Source organism: Lipotes vexillifer, unplaced genomic scaffold, assembly GCF_000442215.2.
Source record: "Lipotes vexillifer unplaced genomic scaffold, Lipotes_vexillifer_v1.1 scaffold652, whole genome shotgun sequence".
Taxonomy (NCBI): Eukaryota; Metazoa; Chordata; class Mammalia; order Artiodactyla; family Lipotidae; genus Lipotes; species Lipotes vexillifer.
The window spans coordinates 769,722-793,038 of NW_006779703.1; the positions used below are offsets into that span (position 1 = coordinate 769,722).

Sequence of the window (23,317 nt, forward strand, 5' to 3'; positions counted from 1 at the left end):
TTAGCAGGCACCAGACACCCCAGGGCAGGCCACGCTGCACAGGAGCTGGGCTTGAATCTCAGCTCCTGCCGGGCCTGTCCTGAGAGCACAGTGGGGCTCCCAGGGCCTGGTGAGGCTGCTGTGAGGGGCAGGGCTGTGCCTGGCATGGCAGGTGGCGGGGGACCCTCCACACGGTCCCCCCGCCACCGACATCCAAGGCCCATTTAATGATACCAAGATTAAATGGCCCTGACTTAGTTTCCCATCTTTGGGTAGCAACTGCAGTTTTGCGACTTGAAATATTGCAACTGAAGTGCAGGAGTTCAGCAGCAGATCACTCCGCAGAATTAAATGCAATGGGAGGGGACTTTCTTTGACTCCAAGGGGGAAAAGGGTGCTTTGCTTTGAAAGGAGGCCCTTCAAATAAATGGTTTCTTACTTAGCCGAATTCCTCTTAACTTTCATTTTCTAAATCAAGAACTTCTGCCAGAGAACTCTGTAATAGGCTGCTTAGGTTATCAACTATATATTTAATTCAATTCTGCCCATAATTAAGGCTAGAATATATTATAATTTGGAAGATAGATATGTATGTATATACTATGTAATTCATTTTGGCCTTGAGTTTGTAGAAATTTTACCTTTGTGAGAGTAACTTTCTCTCACTTGTGAGACAAATGATAAAATGATTATCATTGATAACACTACCAAGAAAACCAAAGGCAGGCCCCCCTGACAGGTTCAAGGTCATCTTTCCCGAGTCCAGTGGTCCAGCTCCAACAGAGCGGAGGGGACGGCCACAGGCCACCAGAAACACTACCAGGAGGCCACTCAGTCAAATGTGGCAAAACCTGGAGGGGCAACAATGTATTTTGAAAAATTCTTCTTACAGCTCTTTTAAGGCCTTAATTTGAAAAAGACTGGGGGGTGGAGGGGAAGCAGGGGAAGCAGATGAACGAATGAGCCTCTGCTGGTGCTGGAGAATGCAGCCTCGCCTCACAAACTGTGATGAAGCCACTGCATTAACGCCCAAGCTTCCCTGCCAGTTGGTTTCCAAAGCAGAGGGGAGGGGCTGGCAGTGTGCTACACACGGGGGCTTTGCAAGTAGCTACTGAATGGACAGGGATATTCTAAACAGACATTGATGCCAGGCAGTGTGAAAAATCAATTTGCTATTTAAAATCTCTAACTTAGGGAGTTCCCTGGCGGTCCAGTGGTTAGGACTCAGCGCTTTCACTGCTGGGGCCCGGGTTTGATCCCTGGTCGGGGAACTGACATCTCGCAAGCCACACGGCTCGGCTCAATCCATCAACCAATCAATCAATCAAATCTCTAACTTAAAAACCAGTCCAGGCTAAGAGAACTGTTCCATTAGGTGGCCTCCAACGAGGACTCTTTATGTCAGAGTCTGGTGCCCGGCTGTTGGCTGCTGTCAGGGTGATTCCTAAAGCCCAGGTGACACTGTCTAAGACAGGTTAAGTGACAAAGGTCTACAAAACAACAACACCTGTCCCTTTTCTCCACCTTCCAGTCCAAATACTCCCCATAGGAGTATTTCTTCTTCACATCCCCAAGTGATGCCTAAAATACGGTCGAGGTGTGGGCTGCCCCTCTGCTCGGGCCACTTCCCAACATCACCGCTGGCATGCTGTGTGGCCTTTCTCTCAGGGACATGTCCCCTCCATCCCCATCACTCTGGGGGCCCCGCCCTCCCATCATCAGGACCCAGGTATGACTCTCCTAACTAACCCCTTGGGCTTGAGTTTCTAGTAACCTTCAACAGATTCTTGGAGCCCCATGGGAGAGGTTTCCTCCTCAAGTTCAAGCATGGCCACGCCCCTCGCCCCGAGTACACACGTTGAGTGGCAAACCCCGCAGTCAGGCAGGGGACGACAGTGAATACCTCGCCTCTACAGGGAATGTGACCTTGGGAACCTGGCAGAAACTGCAGTGGTTTTAGGAGAAACTGGAAATCCAGACTTTTTTATCTGAAACCTCCCAAGTTTTAAGACACCGGTTCGACTTTGAAAATTTGGCTACCTGAACCAAACCAGACTCTGAGTACAAAAATCATCCCTGGGGAAAGCAGCTGGCCACCTCTCCAACACAATACATTCAAATCTTCCAAACAAGCAGAGCCGCCGGTGGGCCTGGCACGGCTGCTCCCCAGACCCCACGAGGCCGAGGCCCACGGGAGATGGCGGAGACCATGGAGAGGGACTCGCTCATTCGCTGCGTGGGCTTCAAGGTCACAGGAAAGCCCACCCCTTGAACTGCGAGTGAAAGAGCCTCACGCTGCCCATGTGGCTTCTGGCTCCGGCTCATGGTGGTGAAAGAAAGTAGCAAACAGCATTAACAGGTGTGCAAACACATTACTATCCACCTTCCCAGGAGGACAGTTTCTTTCCTGGTTATTTCATCCAGTGTTTATTCTGTTCTCTCTTATCACACACGGGCTTCAGGCCTCATGAAACCTATGAAAAAGTGTAAAAACCACAGGGAAAGTATTTTAAACGAGACTGATTAGCCTAAATAAATAATAACCTGTTCTTCTTTCACATTTTAATTCAGAAGACAGGCATTCTAGCTCAACAGCTAGAACCTCACGTCCAGAGCCAGCACCTCTTGGCTCCTGGCCAGAAGGCTGGGCCGGGGAGATGCAGGTGGGCACGTGCTCTGTGCGGAGGCTCGTCCCAGGATCCGACAGGTTGAGTGTCCAGGATGGGCCATCTGGCATCCGTATGCTATGCCATGCCCTGGCCTGACCTTGAACCAACGTCACAGGCACAGGTGCCTTCAAATCGAGAGCAACAGCAGAGGGGCAGGTGCCCCCGCGCGGCCGGCTCTGCCTGGAAGGAACCCTCCCTCGAGAACCGACGAGGAGCCCCACGTTACCTCTTTTTGCTGCCGCTCCAGCTCCTTCATCCTGATCTCTCGGGCCTCTGCTCGTGCCGCGCGCTTTGCCGCCAGCCTGGCCTCCGCCTGCAACAGACCCGGAGATGGCATTAGGAGACAGACCAGCGGCTCCTGTCCAGGACACGGTTAACCATGATGCTCTTGTTTAGAGGTTAATAAATAGTAACACAGACTTGTAAGCGTTAAAAGGGTCCAGGAATCACAGTCACCATAGTTACAGTAGTCACGATTGCTCCCTTTTATTGACCGCTTACTAAATGCCAATGGGTGCTATTCTGAGGGCTTTGTGTACATTATGCCATGGACTCCTCGTAACAGCCCTATTGGGGAGATGGTGTTACCATACCCAGTTAATAGATAAGGGAACTAGGGCACAGAGAGGGTAGGGTGCCCACGGTCACACAGCCCACAAGTGGCAGGGCTGGGTGGTCTGCCTTCCTCTGGAGCGGTGACAGATTAGTGCACGGAGCAAAGCACTAGAGCTGGACAAGACCCCAGGTCACTGGTTGAACCCCTCCCTTTACAGACCAGGAAGGAGAGGCCCGGAGAGGCCACCAGACCTATCCAAGGTCACAGGGCTGAGACTCTGCCCCTGCTTTCCAGAACTCCTGTCCTGTCACCCCTCACTACTCCCCACTGCCCCCCAGCTGCCCCTTCAGCACCTGAGCCCTGGGAAGCCCATCTTTCCTCAAGCAAGACATCCTCCACCAGAGCAGAGTGGTTCCAGCTGTTACATTAAAACAAAATCTGGCTCCATTTAACTACCTGTCAACTTGCAGCTGATCTGCCCTCTTCTACTCAAGAGCATCTAAAACGCTTGACCAGGACCAACCAACGTCGTCGGACCTGGCACTTGAACCCTGTTTTGCATTCTACAAATCTCAAACTTATTCATTATCGCAGGTGATACAACGGCCCAGTGAGGTGAACGGTGCAAGGGGACCAGGATCCAGGTTTTCTGGTGTCAAACAAATCCATCCTTTCCATTTAATTTTTTATGGGAATACACTTGTGATTCTTCCAACAGTTCTGACAGCTTTCGCTGTTCCCTAGGTCATCTTAAAACGGGGCCTTTGGAGACGGCCACATGCTTCTGATGTGGCCATTGGGGCCAGCAAGCAGTGAGGTGGTCCAAATGTCCTGTTGTCCAGTTTCTTCCCAAAGGCCAGGCACCCTGTACCGCAGGCTCCTACCAGGACCGTGGCTCCTCATGTCAAGGACGTCCCTCACCCTCACCCCACAATTATATTGCACAGAACTACAAACTCATCTTCTTTCTAAGTTCTAATCTAAGTTGAAAACTGACCACAGCTGATCTGTCAAAGATTAGCTAGCTAATGTCCTCATAAGGAATTTATTCTATAACCCGCTTTGTTCATGTGGTTTCTTTATTTAATTTTTTTTTCTTTTTTGCGGTACACGGGCCTCTCACCGCCGCGGCCTCTCCTGCCGCGGAGCACAGGCTCCGGATGCGAAGGCCCAGCGGCCATGGCTCACAGGCTCAGCCGCTCCGCGGCATGCGGGATCCTCCTGGACCAGGGCACGAACCCGTGCCCCCGTCATTGGCAGGCGGACTCCCAACCACTACGCCACCAGGGAAGCCCCATGTGGTTTCCTTATCAACCCAAGCCCAGGTCCTTCAAATCAAGGATGTCAAAAATCACAACTGCATCAGAACTTTGATACCTCATTGCCATTTTCAATTTTCTAAACCATGTTACATTGTGTGATGAGCCACTCGCTCAGGGTCTATAAAAAGATCCAGACAAAACGGAGGGGAGAGGAGGGGAGGGGAGGGGAAGGTTCGATAGACTGACATGTGGGTACACTGACTCCCTATAGCCCCATCAACGGGCCAGCAAGAGGTCTGCGTCCACGCCGAGTGCAGCTGCCTCTCCAGCCCTTCCTGGGTTCCCCGGCTGTTGGCCCAGGTTCTAAGCCGGTGTGCCAGGCAGCCACAGCCCATCAGCTTGGGGAGGGGACGGTGAGGAACAGCGAGGGGATTTAGGAAAAGAGAAGGGAGGGGCACGGAGGAAGAAGAGACGGGTGGGGGAGTGAGAACGTGAGAAAGAGGCTGGAAGCAGGAGGGGCTGCCAGAGGGGCACAGGGGAGAGAGGTGTGTGGCAGGCAGGATTCTAGGATGGTCTCCGAGACTCCCGTCACTGCTGTACATGCTCTGCATTCTCCTCTCCCCTTGAGTGTGGCCAGAACGGTGAGTATGACAGATGTCACTCCCGTGACTGGGTTACATTATACTGCAAAGAGAAATGCACTAGTAATGAAGGTCCCTCGTCAGCTGACTTTGAGTTCATCAAAACAGAGCTCCAGGGTGAGCCTGACCTCATCAGGTGAGCCCTGGAAAAGTGGGCCTGGAGGTCAGACAGAGACTCCTGCCGGCCTGGCAAAAGCAAGCTGCCACGTGTGAGAGGGCCTGTGAGGGGTCGCATGACAAAGAATGAGAGCGGCCCAGCTGACAGCCAGCAGGAAAATGGGACCTCAGTCCTGCAACAGGAGGACGTGAATGCCACCAACAACCACGTGAGCTGGGAACAGGACTCTGAGCTCCAGAACGGATGCAGCCTGGCCGAGACCTTGACTGCAGCCTCGGGAGACCCTGAGCAGATGGACCCAGTAGACTGTGCCCAAACTCCTGACCCACGGGAACTGTTAGATAATCGGCGTGTGTTGCTCTAAGCTGCCACATTTGTGGGTATCTGTCCCGCATCAGCAGACGATTGACACGAGGTGGTGAGGTCTGGGATGATTCCTGCTCACACAGCATGGGTGCCTCTGTGACTAAGGAGCCCAAGCCCCTGCACGCCCACCTCCTCCCCAGCCTGTCCGGCCAGACCCCTACTCTGCTCGAACTCCTCCTGGGACTGGAGCAAAGATCCTCGAAGAGACCACCTCTCTGAGCAGGTGGTCCCTGCCACCTGAGACGGCCTCCCCACCAGACTGGCAGGCCTCCAAAATCATGTCCCATCAGACCCCAGCTACTCTGGTGGGCCTCTACCCGCCAGCAAAGGGCTCCCGTCATGGCCCACCTCCTCTCTGGTCCTCACGTCCACCCAGCGTGTCTGTCCTGTCCATGAGAACAACCCCCGACCTGAGGGACCTGGGCTTGAGTTGACAAAGGGACCACATGAATGAATCAAGTTACAGGACAAGCTCCCTGTGAGGACACGAGCTAGCCAACCCTGAAGACAGATCGATATGGTCAAGCTTCACCTTAGATTAGAATGTGGAAAGGAGATAAATAATTCAGTACAGTTTCAAATGCTTGCAGTCACCACCATATGAAGCACCTCCATCTCACAGGATTCTTACATGACTCATATGTGGAGAACAAGGCTCTCATAACACAGGAAGTGGTAACAACCATGCTTGCTTCTGGGACTCTGGCTAAAAGCTAACAGATACACAAGCCAACGTCTGAAGGGGCACAAAACCTATGCACAGGCAACTTCATTAGCACAAAACCAGTATCAGCAGAATAACCCCAACACAACCTGAGATGCCTAAAAGAAAAACCACATGGAGCTTTGACAACACAATTCACTCTAAAATGCCGACACTGCCAAGAACACAAAACAGCCAGACACAGAGCATCACAGATGATGTTCATTTAAGACAGCATCAGAGGAAATGTTTGAAAGATCAGTCGTTCAATGAACAGAAAGTACAAAATAGCGATGGTCCACCCTGGTGACCTGCAGGCACGAGTTCATTCCCCCCAAACTTTCCAGGGAGGCCCAGCCCTGCCCTCCAGTAGCAAACCGTCAACCGAGCGGTTCCAGGGGTCGGTGTGCCCCCGGCCAGGGCTTCGGTGATGCAGGACAAATCCGTTGCGGACTGACGCTTTTGTAAAATATAAACTCACACGCTTGAGGTCACAGCCAGCTCACACTGTTTGAGTCTCCAAATGCACACTTTCACTTTCTGTCCCTCGCCTGTAGGGGACTGCAGCTTCCTGGCCATCAGCACTCCAGCCCAGGCCTCGCAGCACTGCCGAAACCGCAGGGGAAGGACTTTCAACATGCAGTCTGGGGCCCCAGTCTCAGGGGGTGCACACAAAGCTCTCGGGGACCATGTACAAGTGACAAGTGCTACAGTGGGTGAGAAACCGTGCTGGGGCTGCTCTGGAGGCGAACGCAACTCGTCCGGGTGTCGGGAAGGCGTCCTGGAGGACGGGGGCCCGAAGCCAACGCCATGGGGCAAAGAAGAGAAGGCCAGGCTGGGGGGCGTGGGCGGCAAGGGGCCAGGGCGGGGCGGCGGAGTCCCGAGGGCCCGGCTGCCTGCGCTAGCCTCAGCCCTGCTACCTGGAACCTCATCTTGAAGGAACGCGGAACTACTGACGGGTCTGAAGAAGGCAGAGCACAGCGGGGTCTGACTTTCGCTTTAGAAACGTGACTCTGGCTGAACGTGGGGACCAGGGGCGGGGTGGGGAGGGCGGCATGAGACCCAGGAAGTGAGGAGAGGCTGCTTCTGAGCGGGGGGTGGGGGTGGGGGGGGGGGAGCCTGAGAACATGAACCATGTGCCAAGGACGAAGCCGGGCGGAGAGGCGAGAGGGCCCTGGAGGGAACGTCAGGTGCCCAGGGTCCCAAGGAGGCCCACGCGGCCCCAGGAGCCAGCCTGCGGGGGGGGGGGGGGGGGGGGGAGCCTGAGAACATGAACCATGTGCCAAGGACGAAGCCGGGCGGAGAGGCGAGAGGGCCCTGGAGGGAACGTCAGGTGCCCAGGGTCCCAAGGAGGCCCACGCGGCCCCAGGAGCCAGCCTGCGCCACGTCGGATGCCACTCACCCAAACCCGAACCCGGGCACATGGTCTGCTGATGCCTCCGGCCTCGGAGGTGGGGCATTTCTCCACCCTGACCCCCTGCTCGCCGCGCTCCCAACCTCAAGGGAGACGACAATGGCCTAAGAGAAAGGATGGGGCCAAGGAGACGGACTATGGCATTTAGGGCACAAACGATGAACTGCACAAGGCTGCAAAGCAAGGTTTGGGAAACGAGACTTCCTAGGCTCCCCCTCCCCCTGCCCGCAATGGCTGTCAGCCGTCGTCCTTCAGCTCCCACTGGAGGTCAAGGTCAGTGGGTCTTCCACTGGCTACTAGCCCCCGGCCTGCTCGCTGTAACTGCACGACGCTGGCAGGGCCGCGCTCCCACCCAGAGCTTGGTGGCCGGGCCGGTCCAGCTGCTCGTCCCTCAGCCCACCGTCCTCGAAAGGGTCTCTGGAACAGGCGTAGCTCCGGACCCCAAATCCTCCTTTTTTGGCCCAAGAGCATCTTTGTTGAGATACACGCTGAGACATTCAAGGATGACGTGATACGACCTCGCTCAGGTGGGGAAAGTGGCTGTAGGCTGGCAGCTGTGGGGCTGGTGGCAGGAAGGGGGGCCCTTGTGCCCCAGCGGCAGCCTCTGGGGCTTGTGAAAGATGCAGAGTCTCCAGCCCCACCCCAGACCCGCTGAGTCAGGGCCTCGGGTGCGGCCAGTCTGGGCTTCAACCCGCCCCCAGGGAGCCGGCTGCTCCCCCCAGTGCGACGACCTCTGCTTTCTGTTATCCCATCTCCGCTTGGGTATGTTTGACGTTTTTCATAATAAAGAGCAAACATTTTTTGAAGGAAGGAAGGGGGTGGGGGAAGGGAGCAGAGGCTGAAAGGGAGAGAGAGAGGGAAGGAAAGAAATGAAGAATCCCCAAGGCCAGGCTCACTGCTGCGAGAAGGTTGCCTGGCGCCATCGCTAAAAACCCTTGCAGTGTTGCCCCCCAGCCCTCACCATCGAGCCCCCCTCCCTGTTCCCGCGCACCTCCAGGATTAGGGAGGAGCTGACCCAGCCGGGCCTCCTCTGACGAGATGCAGGCTCCCTGGCTTTCTCAGGACCGCCCAGTGTTGGTGGGGAACAATCGCCAGAGTCCCGGCCCCCTCACAGGGGACACAGTCCCCCAGGATCCTACCGTCCTGACCTGGAACCTCATAAACAGAGCTTTACAGACATGGGGCTTTCAAGCAAGGCACCCTTTGATGGTGGAGATGGTTGGGAAGAGAAGATTCCTTTTATCACCAAAGTCGCCTCCTAATAATTCTAAAAAGGTGAACCCTTGATTCCAAAGTTCCACTTTTACATTTAATTTTACCAGAGATAAATAAGACAACGCTCTGACACTAAGGTGATATGTATGGTCTGAGAGATGCTAAAAACACACAAAGAAGCACAAGTCCGAGCCCCAGGGCCTCCTAAACAAATGGCTAAAAACAGCCAGGCGCACCCAGCCAGGGTCTGGGACACCAGCCCTACGGCACCCTGCAGGTCCAGGGGCGGAAGCACGGAGGCCACCGGCCAAGGGCCCGGCCACAGGGGTGCACAGGCTGGTTGAGGAGGTAGACAACCAAAGTGATGCTTCTCTCTGAAATACCCTCTCTCGGCGGCCCAGACCCGGGCTGGGCCGGAGAAAGGCTGGAGGGTTATGTGAAAACGTCACTGGCAAAAACAGGAGTTACTCTGGTGATGGGTCTCTGCACTAGGCCGAGGGCTTGCTCAGCTCTAGTTCTAGATCGGACCACAGAGCAGAAGTGGATTCTACCAGAGCGGGACACAAAAGTCAGCGGATAAACAGACGCACGCCTCTTTTACCAGTGACCCTGACAGGACTCCTGCTTGGAGCACCAGAAACTCCCAGCTGCAATAACTGTCATCCAGAGACAACGGCTGCTCCTTTCTTCAGGGTCAGGGAACTCAGGGACAGCCCCCTGCTTGGCCTGGGGATTGAGCAAAACTAAAAGAGAAGTTATGCACCAGGATGGGAGGAGAAAGCCCTGGGTGAGGCGTGCCCTTTCCTCCGAGCCCGGCCCCTGCACAGCTTCCTTCCTCCCTGACCTCCTGTTTGTGCTGGAGGTTTTGTAAGCAGTGGCGGACACTGCCCGAGGGTGCAGCAACCACACACCGCCCCCAGTACCCTGCACCCCAATTCCAGCGACGTCAGGGGCTCTAAGAGCTCTGAAAATATCTGTATCCTTTTGTGGCTCCTACCCGTTCAACCCCACATCATGATCTTCGAAAAGCAGAAACGCGATAAACATTGGTGGAACCACAGTCCTGCCTGCTTGGAGACGACAGAGGTGCCCAGGACGTAGTCTCAGCAGCTTTCTAAAAAGCCCCACACGACTTCCGGAGTCCCGACTCTGTCTGCATACTTCCTGAGCTTCGAAGCTTTCCTGGGATTCAAGCATGGTGTGGAATTCTATATCCCAAAACCTCTCACCCCACAGTCCCAGAAAAAGTTCTTATTCTTGTTCTTAAATGCTCCTGGGGTTCCAGAATTCTACGTGGAAGCTGGAAGGGGTTTATGAGCCGTAACTCTAGGGCGACTCTTGAGAAATGGGCCTGAGCTGCTTTGTCATTTCCTCCACCTAGAAGGAGAAAGCCCTGGAGCCTGGAAAGGCACCGAGATGATGCTCTGGGAGCCGCTCCCAGCCGGCCCCGCAGAGCCCGGGGGAGACTTACTGCTCATTACTGACGTGCGGATCAGTGACCCTAATGCTCTGTGATGGCAGAATTTTCTTCAGGCCACGTGATATGTTACCACTGTAGTTTATAACCTCTTGGGAAAAGTTAAAGGAGGTATTTAAGGTTCACTCACGTGAATACGATAGGAATATCATGCAGTTGAAGCCTGCAGTGTGACAAAGAACCGGTTCTGTTTAGAAACAAGCAGGGGCCCTCTGTCTCCACGTGTGACTGTTCCTGGGAATGAGGAAGGACTACAGCTCCTGTTGGGCAAGGCTGAAATCTCAGAGTCGCTGGTGAACACACACGGCCCCGTGTGAAAGTGATTTACAACATGCTGCAGACAGTGCAAAGGAACCATGAGGCTGTGATACAGAATCCCTTTCCTGACCTGCCTTTTTTTTTTTCTTTTTTTCTTGAGGTAGAACTGAGTTACAGTGTTGTGTTAGTTTCAGGTATACAGCAAAGTGATTCAGTTATTTTTTTCATATCATATTCTATTATAGGTTATTACAAGATATTAAATATAATACCCTGTGCTGTAAGATATATCCTTGTTGCTTATCTATCTTATCTACAGTAGTTAGTATCTGTTAATCCCAAACTCCTCATTTGTTCTCCCTCCCTCCCTCCCTCCCTTTCCCTTTTGGTAACCATAAGTTTGCTTTTTAAGTCTGTGAGTCTGTTTCTGTTTTGTACACAGATTCATTTGTATTATTATTAGATTCCACATATAAGTGACATCATATGGTATTTGTCTTTCTCTGTCGGACTTCACTAAGTATGACAATATCTGGGTCCTTCCATGTTGCTGCAAATGGCATTATTCCATTCTTTTTTATGGCTGAGTAATATTCCATTGTGTATATGTACCACATCTTCTATCCATTCCTCTGTCCATGGACGTTTAGGTTGTTTCATATCTTGGCTACTGTAAATAGCGATGCTATGAACAGTGGGGTGCATGTATCTTTTTGAATTAGAGTTTTTGTCTTTTCTGGATATATGCCCAGGAGTGGGATTGCTGGATCATATGACAACTCTATTTTTGTTTTTTGGGGGGTTTTTTTTGTTTATTTTTGGTACGCGGGCCTCTCACTGTTGTGGCCTCTCCCTATTTTTGGTTTTTAAAGGAAACTTCATAGTGGTTGCACCAACTTACATCCCCACCGGCAGTGCAGGAGGGCTCCCCTTTCTCCACACCCCCTCCAGCATTTACTATTTGTAGACTTTTTAATGATGGCAGTTCTCGCTGGTGTGAGGTGATACCCTATTGTGCTTTTAATTTGCATTTCTCTAATAATTAGCGATGTTGAGCACCTTTTCACGTGCCTGTTGGCCATCTGTATGTCTTCTTTGAAGAAATGTCTATTTAGGTCTTCTGTCCATATTCTGGTTGGGTTGTTTGTTTTATTGAGTTGTATGAGCTGTGTGTATATTTTGGATATTAAGCCCTTGTCGTTCGCATCCTTTGCATGTATTTTCTCCCAGTCCGTAGGTTGTCTTTTCCTTTTGTTTATGGTTTCCTTTGCTGTGCAAAAGCTTTTAAGTTTAATTACTTCCCATTTGTTTATTTTTGCTTTTATTTCTTTTGCCTTGGGAGACTGCTTTTGGGAGAGCTAAGAAAATATTGCTATGTGTCAGAGACTATTTTGCCTACGTTCTCTTCTACGAGTTTTATGGTGTCATGGCTTATATTTAGGTCTTTAAACCATTTTGAGTTTACTTTTGTATATGGTGTGAGGGAGTGTCCTAATTTCACTGATTTACATGCAGCTGTCCAGTTTTCCCAGCCTGCTTGTTGAAGAGAGTGTCTTTTCTCCACTGTATATTCTTGCCTCCTCTGTTGTAGATTAATTGACCGTAAGTGTGTGGGTTTATTTATGGGCTCTCTGTTCCACTTGTCTATATGTTTGTTTCTGTGCCAATATCACACTGTTCTGATTACTGTAGTTTTGTAGTACAGCCTGAAGTCTGGTAAGGTTATGCCTCCAGCTTTGTTCTTTTTCCTCAGAAGTGCTTTGGCAATTCTGGGCCTTCTTTGATTCCATATAAATTTTAGTATTATTTGTTCTAGTTCTATGGGTATTCTGTCATGGGTATTTTGATAGGGATTGCATTAAATCTGTAGATTGCTTTGGGCATTATAGCCATTTTAACAATATTAATTCTTCCAGTCCAAGAGCATGGGATATCTTTCCATTTCTTTGAATCATCTTCAGTTTCCTTAATCAACATTTTATAATTTTCAGCAGATAACTTTTTTTTTTTTGCTGTACGCAGGCTGCTTACTGTTGCGGCCTCTCCCGCTGCGGAGCACAGGCTCCGGACGCGCAGGCTCAGCGTCCACGGCCCACGGGCCCAGCCGCTCCGCAGCACGTGGGATCCTCCCGGACCGGGGCACGAACCCATGTCCCCTGCATCGGCAGGTGGACTCTCAACCACTGCGCCACCAGGGAAGCCCCAGCAGATAACTCTTATCATCACCTTGGTTAAGTTTATTCCTAGGTAATTTTTTTTGACGTGATTTTAAACAAGATTTTTTTTTACTTTATCTTCCTGATAACTTCCTTATTAGTGTCAAGAAATGCAGCAGATTTCTGTATATTAATCTTGTATTCTGCTACCTTGCTGAATTCATTTATTAGTTCTAACAGTTTCTGTGTGGAGACTTTAGGGTTCTCTATATAGAGTATCATCTAATCTACAAATAGTGACAATTTTACCTCTTCCCTTCCAATTCGGATACCTTGTATTTCTTTTTCTTGTCTGGATGCTGTGACTAGGACTTCCAATACTATGTTGAATAGAAGTGGTGAGGGTGGGCATCCTTATCTTGTTCCTGAATTTAGCTGGAAGGCTTTCAGCTTTTCACTACTGAGTATTATGTTGGCTGTGGGTTTGTCGTAAATGGCTTTTATTATGTTGAGATATGTCCCCTCTATAACCACTTTGGTGAGAGTTTCTATCATGAATGGAATGTTGAATTAAGTCATATGCTTTTTCTGCATCTATTGAGATGACCATGTGGTTTCTGTCTTTCCTTTTGTTGATGTGGTATATCACATTGATTGATTTGCGTATGTTGAACCATCCTTGCAACCCTGGAATGAATCCGACCTGATTATGTGTGTGATCCTTTTTATGTATTGTTGTATTCAGTTTGCTAATATTTTGTTGAGGATTTTTGCATCTATATTCATCAAAGATATTGGCCTGCAATTTTGTTTTTTTTGTAGTGTCTTTGTCTGGTTTTGGTGTCAGGGTGGTAATGAATTTGGGAGTGTTCCCTCTTCAATTTTTTTGGAATAGTTTGAGAAGGATACCTATAGTAAGTTCCTCCTTGTATGTCTGGTAGAATTCCCAAGTGAAGCCATCTAGTCCTGGACTTTTGTTTGCGGGGAGGTTGTTTTTTGTTTTTTGTTTTTAATTACAGATTCTATTTCACTTCTAGTCATCAGTCTGTTCAAATTAGCTGTTTCTTCCTGACTCAGTTTCGGCAGGCTGTATGTTTCTAGAAACTTGTCCATGTCTTCTAGGTTGTCCAATTCGTTGGCATATAATTGTTCATAGTATTCTCTTTTAATTCTTTGTATTTCTGTGGTCTCAGCTGTTATTTCTCCTCTTTCATTTCTTTTTTGTTTATTTGGGTCCTCCCTCTTTTCTTCTTGGTGAGCCTGCCTAGAGGTTTGTGGATTTTGTTTATCTTTTTAAACAACCAGCTCTTGGTTTTATTGATCTTTTCTATTTTTTAATCTCTATTTTATTTATTTCCTCTCTGATCTTTATTATTTTCCTGAGTTGACTTTGCTACAGGAAGTGGCAACCCCTACCAACTTTTGTTTGCTATGTAAACCCCCAACTCCTCATATGCAGTAGATTCTAAAAATAGTTTGCTGTTCAAAGCAACCAAGCAGACTGGGCAATGTGTTCTCCTGCACAGGCAGGAACAGGAGAGGGAGCATATACCAGCTGGCAGCTCAGAAACAGCGGCGATCCTGGCCTCTGTACCACATGTGTCCACGGCCCCTGTGTCCCTCAGCTGCCACGTGCATTTTACTCCACTCTCAACATCTCATCTTTCCAAACTCCTCGCTCCGGCAATCACGGCAAGTCCCCCACGAGGGGGCCTCCTCTTTACAGCCATGACTGTAATTATGATGGCCACAGAGAAGAATGCACTTTGGGATGACAGTTGTCAATGGAGGAAGTGCCAACGCTTGAGAGGGCATTCTGGAACTGCTGGGGGCGGTGCTGGGGAGTCACAGTGACTGGAGGAGGGGACTGGTGGCATTTAGGGGCAGGGCGTGGTATGCCAACCATCCCGTACTCAGGCAGGCCCACACAATGAGGAACTTCCCCATTGGCTACTCAGGCAGATAGAAAAACCACATTATAACTTTCAGACCTACAAATTCATTCCAACTCACTTATAAATTCAAAATACATTCTGAGTAGTTTTAACATACACTGAATATTCCAGGAATGCAATCTGCATGGAAATCAAGGGAAGATCATACATGGCTTTGTTCAGAACCTTCCCAAGAGTTACTCTCAATATTCACATTCTGTCACTGCAATTTACTTTCATTTTATTTCTTTTTAATGTTACAGTTAAAACATTATATTGACTTGAAATTATGTGTGAAGGGAGATTTTTACCACCTAGGAACTTCATTTCAGGTTAGCAATAAGGATGTTAAAAACTTGTTATAAAAAAGGGGCACTGGGTCTGACAGAGCTGCAAACCACAGTTTTAAAACTTCGGGGTGGGATGAGGGGGAATGAACCTCTCTACTGCACAGCCATGCTTGTTGAAACAGCCCAGGCACAGGTTCAGGGCACAGGTCTGGGGGCCAGTGCTTAAGCCACAAAATAAACAAGACACGTTATCAATTTTACTTAATGATTTGGAGGACATAAAGTTAAGGACTAAAGTTTAACTGGTTATTTAAAACACTATATGTTTCCATCAAAATCAAATCAGATGAGTTATGGACTGTAAAATGATCACGGAATTTTAATGATAAAACAGCAGCCTTCAAAGAAGCCTTTACCTCGCAGGGCCACTTTACGTCACTGCTTGTGAGGGGCTGGATCGTGGGGGACCAGGTGGAAAAGCTACCTCTCGCGGCTGTGACTGTGGTGTTCTCAGCGGGGCCCTGAGTTTCCGAAGACAGAGACTGTCCAGAGAGGGGTCTCGAGACCAAGCTACCAGCACTGGCTCTGTTGCTGACCCATTATGTGAACTTGGACAAACTGCATCACTTTTGAACACTAGCCCTCAATACCGGGGGCAAGGGGACCAGGTGACGTGATCTCTGGGTGCTCCCTTTGCCTCTGAAATGCTATGTCTCTACACTGGGGTGAATTCTTTGCACCCTGAGACTGTCCATAGAGTTCTCTTTCCCCATTTTGCTACTGGAAATCTCCTGACTTTGCTTCTCAGAAAAACATACCAGAATAACAAACATTTTAATCAGGAACAAAATTATTCATGTTCCTTTATCGACAGCAGACTAATAACATTTACCTATTCAAACTTCACAATACAATCTTTGGCTTAACAACGACCCACGCTCAAGCTGATGAACAAAAACAGTGCACGGTATCTTCCATGCAAATAAATTCTCTTGTTAATACATTTTAAACTTTTTTCTGAGATGAGTGATATTCACACTTCCTTCAACATACTGGAGTAAAAAGCAAGGGCGTGATGGCCACAAATAACCTTGTGTGTGACCGACAGGACCGACGGGTGACAGGTAAGAGCAGCCTGGCCTCACCTGTGCAGCTCTCCAGGTGACAGGTTCCCTCCAGCCAATGCCTCTGGGCTCCATACCCTTCACTTCACCTGCTCCACTCAGGGTCTTCCTTGCAAACTCCACACCTTTAAGGTGACACAAAACACTAAACACTGTTCCTTCTCAGAATAAGGCTGGACCCTCCAGCAGCTCCACACTTTCCCACGTAGGCAGCACACAACTACTGACAGCCTTTCCTATGCTCAAGTGATTCTCCTGGAACCAGCTAGGAAAGAGCCAGAAGGCGTCATTTCCATCCTCAACAAGCTTGTCTGTCTGTATGGTGGTAGGAGCTGTACAGCACGCAGGAATGAGGCTGGCGCCCAGCAGCTCCCGGCATGGCTTGACACAAGTGACAGCTAAAAAGCTGGTACAGTATGAAAAATAGAAAGATAAAAATTTCTGCAGCTCTGTCATTTCTACTGTTCCTCTCCTTATTTAGAAAAAATACAGTTCATTGAGTGTTCTTTTGTCTGAAAAACTACCAGAAGTAGAAAGGAAACGTTAATCAAATGAAGACTTCTCAGTATGCACTCTGGAGCAAGGTCTTGTGTCCTAACAGCCTGTCTTAGTAAAAAGAAACCCTTCAGCCCTGATACTGGGGTTGTGAGGCCTCAGGGCTGCAAAAGAGAGCCTGACAAGAGCAATGATGCTTGCTGACTGCCTGCCGGACCCTGCCCGAGCATCGTGTATGGTGGTGACATCATTAGCACCAGCTCTGAACCAGCAAGGCTGGGTCTGAACTGGCCCCCACTGCCTGCTGGCTGTGTGGCCTTGGGAAAGTCCCCTGAACTTTCTGAGCCTGTTTTCTCTTTATGTGTAAGTGGAAATAACCAAAGCACCTCTTAGGTTATGCAAGGGGGAAGGGAAGACTTCTACAGAAAACACTTAACAGGGCTGACACGGCAGGGGTTTGGGAGATGCTACCTACTGTTACTACCTACACAGTGTCTTCTATGACGACAGTGTGAATTCAGCTCACAGGAGGCTGAAAGCAGCAGGAGAAGACAAGCATGCTGAAGCACTCACCAGGAGAAAGAGTGCTGGGGAAACGTCAGAGGAGGCAGGGGGAGACTCCCTACCCGCAACAAAAGCCCACTCCTATTTCTCTTTCCACAGGAAGATTACACACCCACTGGCCAGAGAAAATAAAACAGATGTGAGGATCAGAAATGATGTTGCTTTAGGGGCTTCCCTGGTGGCACAGTGGTTGAGAGTCCGCCTGCCAATGCAGGGGACACGGGTTCATGTCCCGGTCCGGGAAGATCTCACATGCCGCGGAGTGGCTGGGCCCGGGAGCCATGGCCGCTGAGCCTGCGCGTCCGGAGCCTGTGCTCCGCAACGGGAGAGGCCACAACAGTGAGAGGCCCGCGTACCGCAAAAAAAAAAAAAAAAAAAAAAAAAGAAATGATGTTGCTTTTGATAAGCTCTATTACACAAACATATAAATGAAACATTTTAGTTAAAACGAAAAGTAAATCTTCCTTACAGTCATTTGAACTACAACTAGAGTAGTTGTACTTTAACGTCCAAACAAAACTATTTATATGGCTTTAAAGTTGTCAAGTTACAGTATTAAGGAGAAAAGCACTTGAAACTCTGGCCCTCCCCCAAATGAATACATGAGGCGCAGAAAGGGGATTTTAGTGGGTGGTATGCAATCAAGCACGTGGCAATTCTGAATCACTTAATCTTGGACGTAGTCAAAATAGTGCTTTGTTTAACTCAGAAGGAGTTCATTTACTTAATTTTATCTAGACTGTGTCTGAATAATGAAAGTTCTGGTAAATCCATTCCATGAAAATATGGAAATAAGCTGCTTTAAAACACACACACACACAGAGTAAAAGTGGGGTGGCCCAGAGTAAAAGCAGTAAAGTAAATAAAAGTTCCTCTTCTCCCTGACCCACATCTAACACACAGTGAGACGTAACAGGCTTACGGCCTTAACAGGTTAGTATTTCGAACCTTATGGCCAATGGGGCTCCAAGATTAAAACTTTTAAATATGGTCAGATATTTTGGAAACACTGGCATATGAGTAACTAGTCATAAACATTTCCTTTCAATAAAGATGTTTAATAAATAAATAAATAAAGTCTGTGGGTTCCAGAAACAAAAAACAACAACACATTTCTTTTGCTGAGTCACACAGCCTGATTTTTCAGGGATAAGAATTTCCTCTTGAACGCTGCCTTTTGAGGAGCAAACACATCGCACCAACTTGTGGCCTCATAATTCTGTAGAAACCAGATAAGAACCTCACTCTACCAGGTAATACACCAATCAACTTTGCCTGAAAACACTTCAGCTGCTATAAATAACTCGATTTCCTGTGCTCACTGTAAGTGGCAGTTTAGACGGCAGGGTTTACAAAAAGTTTGCTAAGGAGGCTTCCACTACTTTGATATTAGCTCCGGCTGAACAGAAACTAACCCTTAAAGAAAAAGGGAAGTTGAGTCTCCACCTTTGTCCTAGTGGGACACTCTTACTACTATGAGAAAAGACCTAACTTACTGTTTTTATATCTTAAATGTTTGGGAAAATGAAGCAAAGCAAACCATGATTCCAATACTCAAAGGTCTCCTGTTGAGCCCAGCAGGGTCGGCCCCCAGCACTGTGTTCACCCACCCCCGTTCATCCACATGTCCCCTCGCCACCAGGACCTGGGGACCTGCGCACTGGTACCTACAGTAAGATGAGACTTGGGGGTTCATGTTCTACCCTGATAGCCTCTCTCAGAATGGGGCTGGTCGTCTGTGAGGACTTAGTGCTAATCAGTATGTGGAAAACTACCAGAGGTGACATAACCCGGCAGGAACATGGGGAAGTTACAAAAGTTAAAGAAACATGGTTTCTACACTGTCCTCTCCTGCAAGGAGCCTGGACTTCCTGCTCGGATCCTGCTTTTTTCTTTGCCCGGTGAGATGGAGCTGGACAAGTCCATCTCCTCCTGCCAACCCCAGCTCTGGCCTCACACCCAGGTGGCCCCGGCCCTCCTCCTCCCCTGGTGACCCCTGTTCCCGGGACACAGGGTCTCTGGGCACAGAACACAAGCCAGCACAAGCCAATCTGAAATGCCCACTGCTCTCCCGCTGGAACACTATCGCCCAGGGTGGCTGCGGGGCGACTCCTTCTGACACATCCCACCCCACTGGTCCTTCAGCAACTGTTCCCTTTTCTTTTCTTTTTTTTTTGCGGTACGTGGGCCTCTCACTGTTGTGGCCTCTCCCGTTGCGGAGCACAGGCTCCGATACGCAGGCTCAGCGGCCATGGCTCACGGGCCCAGCCTCTCCGTGGCATGTGGGATCTTCCCGGACCGGGGCACGAACCTGCGTCCCCTGCGTTGGCAGGCAGACTCCCAACCACTGCGCCACCAGGGAAGCCCAACGGTTTCCTTTTCAACCATTAACCTCAAAAAACAGTCCTGCGCTAAAAAAGTTTTTGCTGCTATTTACTTGAGCAAGTTCACAATTGATTACTGAAAACCCCTAGGACCAAATGTGTTTCAGAAATCAACATTTTTGGATTTTAGAAAGGTAACGAGATGCATACACCATATATTCTGTAACAACCCAGAGTAACAGCCCTTAGTCAAGAACCTTAACAGGGCTGCAGAGAAATGTATGAATATTCACACTGAGAAGAATAAAGACTGAAAATAGCCTCCCATCAGCCAAATGGGACCTGGGGACCTTGGCACAGATACCTACAATAAGATGAGACTTGGGGGCCGCGAATAACCTCCCATCACTGCCAAATGAATCCTGCTAACAACTTACAAAAAAGAGAAACAACTTCTGATTTTCAGAGCTTACTGGATCCTGGAACTCGGGGTAGGAGAAGGTGGGCTGTGCCCACCGAGCACCTCCTCAATCAGCAGCTGTTCCCGTCTCTACTGTCACCAACTCCCAGCAGCGTCTCTGTGAAGCATGCATCTCAACCAGATCCAGTCCAGGGTTAAGGGTTAATGAGGCCGTGCCGCCAGCGCCTTCGGGTGACAGGTGTTATTTCTACTCCTGCCTCTGATGGCCTGGCGCTCTCTTCCTCACATCCTGTTCTCCATGGTCACTCATTTCTTCTCCTTGCCCAGCAGTTCATTCCTCTGAGCTCAAATCTTTTGCCCAGGATTAACATCAGCCTGTTCTTGCCATCTATGGTTTGCCTAGGCGGCTCCTCGGGAGCTTGGGCACCTCTCAGCGGCATTCCCATCCTTCTTTCTTCCAAGGGCCCTTCCCTGATGGTGATTCAAGGATCTCTCTGTAGGTTCCCAAGTAGGTTAAGGGGTAGGAACCAGCTCCAAAGGTCTGGTCCAGGGGTGGAACGTTATGTCAGGTCAGAGGAGCACACTAACGAGGACCTTAAAAATATCCACCCGCCTGTCCTCCACAAGAAGTGTAATTTTCAAGTGTGTATTCATCAGAATCTATTTCTACAGCCCTCTCTGGTGCTGACCGGGAAGCTCAGGGCAGGGCAGTCTTATTCATCTTGAATCTTCCACAAACACTCAGTAGGTGATTAATTCCTACCTGGTGAAGGAGTGATTATTTGGGGCTCACACTTTTATCAAGGTTCCACACAGGCCGGATAAAGTGGAAATCTAGGGTCTCTCTCTCCCTGTCTTCAGTACTAACTTAATGATGTGCTTCTTTTCCAAACTACGCCCTTTCACCTTTAAATATTCCCATTCCTCATCAAGCCACATGAAAGGAGTAGTTACAAACCTTCCCCACCTCACCCCCTGCCCGATTTTAACGCCAAACTACTCCCACAATCCATGGTTCCAACGCTGGGTGTTGAGCCGGATAACTGCAAAATCCCCCGGAGGGAGGATCCCCTCCGGACCCGGCGACCCCAGGAGACCAGCCAAAGTGGATCTGGGAACTGGGGTCCTTGGGGGAACTAAAGAAACCGGGTGCAACCCATTGGTTCTAAGGCCCAGCGCAGGGTAAATGCTCTGCTCCAAGCCACCCAGCCACTGGGGGCGCCAGCCTCAGAGCGAGGGCACCGCCTCTGGGCACCAGTTCCTAGGTGCTGTATTTTGTAAAACATCAAACTAGCAGTTCTGAGCTAAACTCTAGACCACGCGCAGGTCTCACACCTCGGCTGGATCCGCGGCCGAGTCACACAGCTGGGCAGAGCCCGTCAAAAGGCCGTAACTGCGGGCAGAGGGGACCAAACTAAGTTCCTTTCCGTCCTGCTGAGGGGCGTTGCCCAGGAAAATGTGCTTTCCAGGGCGCAAGCGGCGTGGCGGAGGGGGGGGGGGAGCAGCGCACACCGAGCCGTGAACTGAACCGAGAGCAGGCCACCGCACCCCCGCCCATGCTCGCGTGGGGACGTTCGTTTAAGGGGGTCCCCGGCCAGGCGAGGCAGCCCCACACCTCCCAGGGCACAGATGATTGCGGCGGAAGGTGCCGCCTGCCCTTGGCTCCTAGAACATCAATAAGGACCAAACACTGGCAATCAGAACCAAAAGTTTCGAAAATGTGTTTTCTTCTTACCAGTCTCTGAGCTTCTGGGCTCAGGCAGTCTATTTCCTGGTTCTGCGCGGCCGCAGGGTTGGTCATCCTGTCGGCTGCAGGTCCACCTTCTCACACAGCAGGGAAAGGGAGCCAACGCCCGGCTCCCCGGATCCGCGAGCGGGCCGGCTCTCAGCGCAGCCACATGCCGAGAACGGCGGGGCTACTGCCCGGAGACAAATCCGCGCGTCGGGACGGGAACCTCGTCCTTCCCAAGGCGGGGTCGCGCCTCCGCGGTTCCGGGGCTGGAGTGCGGCCGCAGGGGCGGGGCGCAGGTGGCGGAGCCCGGGAGAAGAGCAGCTGGGGCCGCCCCCAGCCCTCCACCCACAAGCGTCCCGCCCGCCCCGTTCTCAGCGAGCGCTCCTCCCCGCGCCCCAGCGGCGCGGTTATTAATCACCACCCAGCCCTCCTCCGCCCCCCACCCGAAAGGCGGTGGGGAAAAAAGACCGCAGCCGGCCCCGCCCACAGCCCCCGTCGGCCTCCCACCCACCCGCCGAGAGAGGGCGAGCTGAGAGGCCTCGGAAGACCGGGGAGGAGTAGGGAGGCGCCCGCGCGGGGCCTGGGCGAGGGGTGGGGTCCTCTGGTGGAAGAGCCAGAGCGGGGCGGGGCGGGGCGGGGCGGGGTCCCCGGGGCGGAGCCCGCGCGGGGGTGGGGCGGATTGCCCCTCAGACCCCGCCCCCGGCCCCCTCGCCGTCGGTGCTGCGCTCCCACCCCAAGGTGTTCTCCAAGTTCAGGCCGAAGTGAGCTTCTGCGGACGCGACTACCTCTCCCGAGCCCCTCAGCACCTGCTGGTCGGGGTACCCAGCTAACGCGTCACCCGGAGAAAGGGCCGGCTTCCAGGGCGACCACACCGCGCGGCCCGCGGGGGTAAGAGCAAGCATCCGAGGGCCGGGTGCGGCCCCGCCCTCCTCCCCCTCCGCAAGCGGCGGCAGAAGAACGCGGTTTGGCGCGGATGCGGCGTCTCAGAGCCGGGGGGCTGCACCGGCCAGGGATCCGGCGGGAGGTCGTGCGGGGCAGGGGCCGATCCGAGGTCCCCGCCGGGCGCCGCGCGGGGAGGGCGTGGAGAGGATCGTCCAGCGGCGGGACGGGGCCCCGGCCGCCCAGCACGCGCCTCCTCCAGCCGCAGAACTCGCGTCGCTCGTTCTTTAGCAGTTCTACATGCAAAGCAACGAAACGTCTCCTGACCTCGCCAGGCCGAAGCAGAAGCGACGGGCAGGAAGCGACGCAGATTTTCATCCGAATGCCAACCTGCCCCGGCCCAGTCCGCTGCCTGTGGCGCCTGGAACCTTTCCGCGCCCCGCCCCGCCTCCTACCCTGCGTACAGGCGGCCCCGGGCCCTTCCTGCCCATACCCTGGGGGCACGTTTTCGGAGGCCGTTCTCAGAAAGACCACCTCCCCGCCCCTAATTCTCTGCAAAGGCGGCTCCAGCGAAATCCTCGACAGACCGCAAATATACATTTAAATGTTACAGTCCCCCCATTCCCCACTCTGCCCCATTCACCTCCTCCTCGGTAACACGTTAGCACAAGGCCCGTGTGCACTCGCCTTCCCGCTCTGGCTTCAGGGCAGGGGGCTCTGGAAGGAAGGGTGTATGTGTC

General features: G+C 51.3%; 1 protein-coding gene across 5 annotated transcripts in view; it reads right to left on the reverse strand.

The window, feature by feature from the left end:
- The window catches only part of LRRFIP1 (LRR binding FLII interacting protein 1), a 149,920-nt gene that overhangs the window by 64,809 nt on the left and 61,794 nt on the right, over positions 1 to 23,317 (reverse strand). For 4 of the 5 annotated variants that reach the window (XM_007452906.1, XM_007452904.1, XM_007452903.1 and 1 more), the window contains exons 1-2: positions 21,702 to 21,767; positions 2,875 to 2,961 (exon numbers count right to left, since the gene is read on the reverse strand). In XM_007452906.1, coding sequence (XP_007452968.1) covers positions 2,875 to 2,961; positions 21,702 to 21,767 — 153 coding nt within the window. Of the gene's footprint in view, positions 1 to 2,874; positions 2,962 to 21,701; positions 21,768 to 23,317 lie in introns of those variants that run through there. The other variant, XM_007452905.1, reaches the window with a different exon arrangement.